Source organism: Vombatus ursinus, unplaced genomic scaffold (genome assembly GCF_900497805.2).
Source record: "Vombatus ursinus unplaced genomic scaffold, bare-nosed wombat genome assembly UNPS02004241.1, whole genome shotgun sequence".
Taxonomy (NCBI): Eukaryota; Metazoa; Chordata; class Mammalia; order Diprotodontia; family Vombatidae; genus Vombatus; species Vombatus ursinus.
This window is the reverse complement of record NW_020944019.1, coordinates 375,828-382,033: the sequence shown is the minus strand read 5'-3', so window position 1 is coordinate 382,033 and position 6,206 is coordinate 375,828. Positions and strand designations below refer to the sequence as shown.

The 6,206-nt window shown below is 54.2% G+C and overlaps 1 protein-coding gene across 1 annotated transcript in view; it reads right to left on the bottom strand.

The window, feature by feature from the left end:
• Nucleotides 1–9: 9 nt before the first annotated feature.
• The window catches only part of HUWE1 (HECT, UBA and WWE domain containing 1, E3 ubiquitin protein ligase), a gene marked incomplete at its 3' end in the record, with an annotated part of 111,679 nt that continues 105,482 nt past the window's right edge, over nucleotides 10–6,206 (bottom strand). Inside the window, exons 58-66 of the mRNA XM_027877255.1 lie at nucleotides 5,942–6,031; nucleotides 5,696–5,838; nucleotides 5,229–5,274; nucleotides 3,204–3,479; nucleotides 2,222–2,489; nucleotides 1,997–2,130; nucleotides 991–1,208; nucleotides 210–498; nucleotides 10–112 (exon numbers count right to left, since the gene is read on the bottom strand). Coding sequence (XP_027733056.1) covers nucleotides 10–112; nucleotides 210–498; nucleotides 991–1,208; nucleotides 1,997–2,130; nucleotides 2,222–2,489; nucleotides 3,204–3,479; nucleotides 5,229–5,274; nucleotides 5,696–5,838; nucleotides 5,942–6,031 — 1,567 coding nt within the window. The remainder of the gene's footprint in view (nucleotides 113–209; nucleotides 499–990; nucleotides 1,209–1,996; nucleotides 2,131–2,221; nucleotides 2,490–3,203; nucleotides 3,480–5,228; nucleotides 5,275–5,695; nucleotides 5,839–5,941; nucleotides 6,032–6,206) is intronic.

Below are 6,206 nucleotides of genomic sequence, written 5' to 3'. Positions count from 1 at the left end.
GGCACATACCTGGTGTGGCTACTGCTCCCACTCATCTGGAAAGTGCCACCCCTCTGGACAGCCAGGCGTGTGTACTGGACTCCACGGTTGCCACTCAGGCGACTTGTGAAGGCTGCCAGGGACAAAAAGGAGGTGAGAGGAAGAAGAGATACGTCAGGCCTGGATTTTTTTCCCAGAGGTCCCTACCCTGCCCCTACTCCACCACATACCTGGGCTCCTAAGGATGGCAGAGAGGGCTGACGTGCTGCTGTGTCCAAAGAGCCTCTCATGCATCAGCTGTCTCTGCCGGGCTTCCTGCTCTCGCCGAAGGGCTTGGGCCTCCGCAGCAATGTCAGGGGGCATCACTGCCAACACGCTGTCCTCCATGTCCTCCAGCACGCTGCGGCGTAGGTCTGATGGCAGGGTTTGGATGAAGGTCACTGGATCCATTGGGGTGTCTGAACTGGCATTCTGGGCCAGTTCTCGTCTTTGCTGCTCAGCCCGCTGCTGGGCAAGGACCTGAAGCACAGTGAGAAAATAAGGCTGAAGAGATCAGCATTTAGTCCAATCTTCTCACTTTATGCAGGTAGGTGGGCCCAACGTAGCTCAGGGGAAAGGCAAAGGCAAAGGCCCACCAGCTTGTCCAACTGCCTTGCTCTTAGAGATGAGGATGCTGAGGGTGGCCATGAAGAGCTTGGAGCCCCCAGTTTTGCCATGAACATGCTCAATGAGCCTTGGGCTGCTCTGAGCCCTGCCATTCCCTTGGCGACCAGTGAGGAGCCCAAGAAGCCTGTAAGGTTTGACTGGCCAGGGCAAAGAGGAAGTGGGCCAGCCAGCTGGGTTGGGGGTGTGGCTGAATTCGCCTTTCTTTCAGGCATCCCCGTATGTTCTTCCCCAAACAGAAAGTAAGCCCACAGGACTGGTGCTGTAGCCCTGTACACAGTAGGTACTTCGTGTCTGTTGAATCCAGGAAAGAAGGTGCACTCCCACCTCCCCACCATGGCCACATACCTCCTCTTGAATGGCAGGGGGCAGGGCTGCAAGAAACTCAGGGCTCACTTCAGTCACACCAGGGTTCCCCACCACAGGGGGAGGCGTTGGGGTGGTTGCAGCAGGAGCGACCCGGGCAGGGGGCCGGATGCCCAGTTGATTTTGTAAGACCTCCCTTCGGATATCTTCAGGCAAAGCAGCCAAAAAGGAGGGATCCACACCTTCAGGAAGACTGATACCTAGGGGAAGTGATGCGAGACTGTCAACTCCCCAGTGGTATCCAGAACACCCCCTGAAGAAAACCAGCCCAAATGTGTGGAGCCTGCACCATGGATTACAGGGCAAACAAGTGTGCATTTTCCACGTGGCTTAGAACAAGACAAGGAGCAATTGATTGATACTACCCGTAGACTCGGGAGTTCTGCCTAGTGGTTGTCCCAAACCCTCCTGTGTCGCACTCCAGTTCAAAAATATGCCAGCTTTGCCTCTGATAATCTTCCCTTCCGAACCAAACTCTGTCCTTTAAAGTCATGGCCTTCTGGTGAACTCTCTCTTTCTCTCTCTCATTCCCTCACATTCATCTACTCTTGTGACTTTAGAGATGAGGAAATCAAAACCCTGGCGATCTGATCAAAGTCACACAGCCAACCAGCCACTAAAGCGATTGGGCTGAGATTTGACCTCAGGTCTTCAGACTCAAAAGCCAAACACCTTTTCCCACTCTGTCTCACTGCTCATCTCTGTACTGTTTCCTTAACCTGTCAGGAGCAACGATGGACACTGTCTGAGCACACCCTCTGACTAGGATACTGGGATGGTGAAGACTGTGAGCACCTGGTCAGTGGAGGACCCTAAGAGCATAGAGGCACGACAGCTTCCCTCGAAGTACCTGCACCCGGGAATCTGGAGAAGGGGAGGCCAATAGGAGCTGAGCCTCTTGAGCTGAAAGGCCTAGCCTATGTGCCCCTTCCCCCAGGGGGCTGGCCTCACTACAAAACAAGGTCACCTTCCCTGTCCTGAGCCTTACCAGCCAGAGGGTCGTCTTCCTCACTGCTTGTTGAAGGCAGTGGCTCTTCCAGAAGGCCCCTGGAATCTGCTCCAGAAATGGCCACAGCAGAATCTCGGGTGGAGGAGCTTTCTGAGGACGAGCCCGGGGGAGAGCTAGGAAAACATGAGAGGAGCAAGTCACTGAGTATACCTCAAGAAAAAAGCATGCCCTGTGAAATGAGTTGGCTGGGTTCCCAAATTGTACCTGTCTTCAGCCTGCTGTGGGGACTCTCCTGGGGACTCCCCAGGCTCATCACCACTGCCTTGTGTTTCCGTCCCAGCCTGAGGTGGATCTCCGGGAGTGGTGGGAGCCGGCCCAGGAGCTTCCACACTGCTGGCTACAGTACTGTCCCCAGCTCCCTCCTCCAGGTTGCAGGATGCTAGGCTACTGGTATCCATAGGGGAGCCCTCCAGTTGGCTGCTCACAGCTGTCAGTGCGTCCGAGTCCTCAGCCCTTTCTGGAGACAGGGAGGCTGTGCACAAATCAGAAAGAAAGGAGAAGTCAAAGTCTGCTTGCCTGCCTGTGGGGGTGGGGGGGCGAGATGGGAGCAGCAACAAGAGGGCAAAAGATGTCAGCAAAACTGGCCATAATCCGCAGGGCCTCCAACTGCCACGGTCTCTTTCTTTCAATCAAGAGGAGGCCTTCTCCCTGGGCCCTGGGCCATGCTCCCCATCCCCCATTCCTCTCCTCATCAAAGTCCATGGCATGGAGTACCTCGCTCTATCTCCTCGTCACTCTTCTGAGATCCACCTCTGCTTTCCTCACTACTGGATCCCATGCTCACAGTGTGCCCTCCACAGAAGCCCAGAACTGGGCAACGGAGATCTTTTTTTTGGCATTTGTCCACATGCGTTTGTCTCTTCCCTCCCTCCCCCTAGACCGGCAGGGTGGGTCCTAGGAACTCCAGAAGCTTGAATTAATCCACGGCAAGGGGTGGGGGGCGCACGAAGAACACCCACCAACTTTCCCTCAGGGCAGCTGGGTTTAGTCTGAGGGTCTCGATTCAAATTTGGCCCAGGATTTGGGACAAAGCCCTTTTCCTTCTCTCTGATACTGTTTCTTCCCTGGAAAACGAGGGGCTGAGACTAGACGCTCTTTAGGGTCCCAAGCCCCAGGGATGGCCCCTAACAAGTCACTGTGGCCTATGCTGTCCAAGGAACAGCACCGGCTTATGCTTGGTGCTTACTTATTGTGGGGGCTGGGGAGAACTCCATTTGTGTGGCTTCTGTTTCCCCACTGGCTCGCCCAGCACCCAAGTCTTCATGCTCTGCAGGCATCAGTGGCTGAGTGGCAGCCTCTGGGGCTGGAGCTGGGCCAGGGAGGTCCTGGTCAAGGTTTCTTGTGGCTGCTGGAGGTGGTTGTTGAGAGGATTCCAGAGTGACAAGGGTCTGTTTGGGCCTGGCTGAAGTGCCTTCAGCGGAAGATGGGGTTGTTGGGTAGCTGTCGGATCCAGGAGTCGGATCTTTCTCAGAAAAAGTAGGAAATGGGTGTTAAAACCACTGACCATACGCAGCCTGGCAAGAAGTTGGCCAGACCTGGGTAGGAAACAACAGCTCCACATCTGGCCAGGATGGGGAAATGGTGCCTACTCTGGGGCACAGCTCCGAAGAAGCAGGTAGGGAAGTATAGCTGTACCAGGTATTCAGGCTCCTGGCTTGTCTCCCTGCAGCCACCTGCTGCTGCCTCCCAGGGCTCTTATAACATAGATGCACTGCCATTATTTCCTGGGCCAATAACAGCAACAAGGACCTGGGCTTAACTATCTTCCCATCAAGCCCAGGAGGGAGAATTTACCACTTTTACTGCAAGCAGCTTGTCTGCAGGGGCAGCAGTGCCTGTGGGACTGTGCCTCAGGGCAAGAATAGTGCAAAGGGCAAAGGGATCACCACAGAGCCAGGAAAGGAGGAAGGTATAGAAGCTATCTTCTGATTAGGGCTAAAACAGTCCCAATCCCCAAAGAATACAATTTACTACCTCCCGATCTTTATGGAGACCTGATTCCTCTTAGTATAGAAAATGGGGAGAGGGAGAGGAAGAGAAAGAGAAAGAGAGAGACAGAGGAGAGCAAGCATGCACAAGAGTGAATGGGATGGGAAGGGAGGGAGAGGGAGAGAGAGAGAGAAAATCTCAGATGCAACAAGAGCTGGGTTCAAAACCTGCCTCAGACACCCACTACTGGTTGTGACCTTGAGGGCAAGAGAGTTTCTCAGTGCCCTGGGCACCTTTTGGACAAGTCACAGTTCTACCCTTAGCAGATGGACTCCCTACATAAATATGCCTAACTCCCCCTGTCCCGAGATGGCAAATTTGAAAAGTCCAAAGACCTGGGCTCAAAGCCTGGATCTACCCTAATTCCAATCCAAGTAGGCAGTTAGGTGGCACCACAGTGGGCCTAGAATCAGAAAAGACTCAAGTTCCAATCTGGCTTCAGACACTTAAGAGCTATGACAGGTGAGGCAAATCACTTCATGTCTGCCTCAGTTCCCTCAATTGCAACACTGGGATAAACAGCACTGGGTTCCTGGGGTTGCTGTGAGGATCCAGTGAGATCATATTTGTAAAGCATTCAGCTGGTGTCTGGCATGTAGGAGGTACTCTACAAATGTTGTCACTGTTATTATAATCATCATTATCATCATCATCATCATTATCATCATCATCATCACCATCACCCCCTCCTCTCCTGTCAGCCTCTTCCTGTTGGGGGGAAGGCAGAGGGGGCCAACTGAGGGAAAGTGAGCAGGTGGGCCAGCAGAGGCCTGGAAGCCCCAAGTCTCTTCCCACCTAGATGTGGCCACCCTGGTGCACAGGGCCCCAAGACGAAGCTTCTGGGAAGCTCTTGGCAGCTTCCGCCATGGACTTTCAACGGCAAAAGCCAGGCTAAGCAGACCGTGGCAGGAGGTGGCCTGCAGTGCTAGCCTCATGCCAAGAGAGGCTAGATGGGAGCAGTGACTCTGCCCGTGTGGGGCACGGTGAGGCTGAGCCCTGGTGAGAGTGGAGCCCCGTGAGAAAGACAGTAGACTGTATAGTTATCTCCAAGATCGGGTGTGACCCTAAAACTATACAATCTACTACCTCATCCCGCGGAGCACAGCGATTCTTCCTTGAGATTCCGCCCACCTAGAACCAGTCACTCAGAACAGAGAAAAGGGTGTCAAAGAGCCAATGGTTAGTGACAATGTCGAAGCCAAGGGCAAGAGGGGCCAATTACCTGAGACACTCTGTTGGCTGGAAGTATCCGTTTTGGATGCAGTGTCCTGTGGAGGGAAGCAAAAGACCAACGTGGGATTGCTCTGAGGGAGAGCTACTTTTTGTCTCAGACCGACCTCTGGGGTAGAGGCTGAGGATGGCTGGCAGGCTAGCTTTATATGGACTCTATTCCCTAGGTTTATTCCGCTAGGCAGCAGAGTGCTCCTCAACAGGTGTATGCATTGCCAACAAAAGGGAGGTTGACTTTAGGACCTTGTGCTGTCGGGCCACGTCCACTGCACTCGTCATCACCAGGGGACAATGAGCCGATGGCTGGCTCCTTGCCACTTCCAGAAATGTGGCTATGAGACTGGGGGCTAAGTCCCTCCTTTTTTGGGCCCTCAGTTTCCTCATGAGTCAAATATAGAGGGTCTGGCTAGCTGCTTCCCTTTCTCTCCCTCCCTTCCCTTCAGGGCCACGCCTAATGACCTGGGTGCTCTGCTCCTTATTCTCCTTTTCTTCTTTCCCCTTGGACTCTCCGTCAGCCAGCTGCTGCCGACGTTTCTCTCGCCTCTCCTCCAGCTCCTCATCCCTAAGGGACTCCAGGTGATTGAGGATGGGCACTTTCACCACTGTGGACAGGAGATGGCCAGCAGAACAAGGCCACGGGCCAGGTTAGATGGGAGGCAGCTCGGCCAAGGAAGAGAGAGCCCAGTGGCCCTGGCCCCAACTCACCAGACACACAGTCATGCATGCTCTCAGCATCAAGCACTTTGCATTCCTCCGTCCAGCGCGTCAGGGCTGTGGGGATGCTCGAGAGGGTCCCTGTGACAGGAAGCAATGGAGGGCTTGGCATCTGCTGCAGGCGTCGGCCCCATCATCCACCCCCCTCTCCCTGCCCAGCTCTCAAGTTCAGCTGCGGCTATTACTCCAGTAGGTATCTCAGAATACATACTACCAGGGGCAAATGAAAGCAAGATAAACGATGAGGGAGTCACAA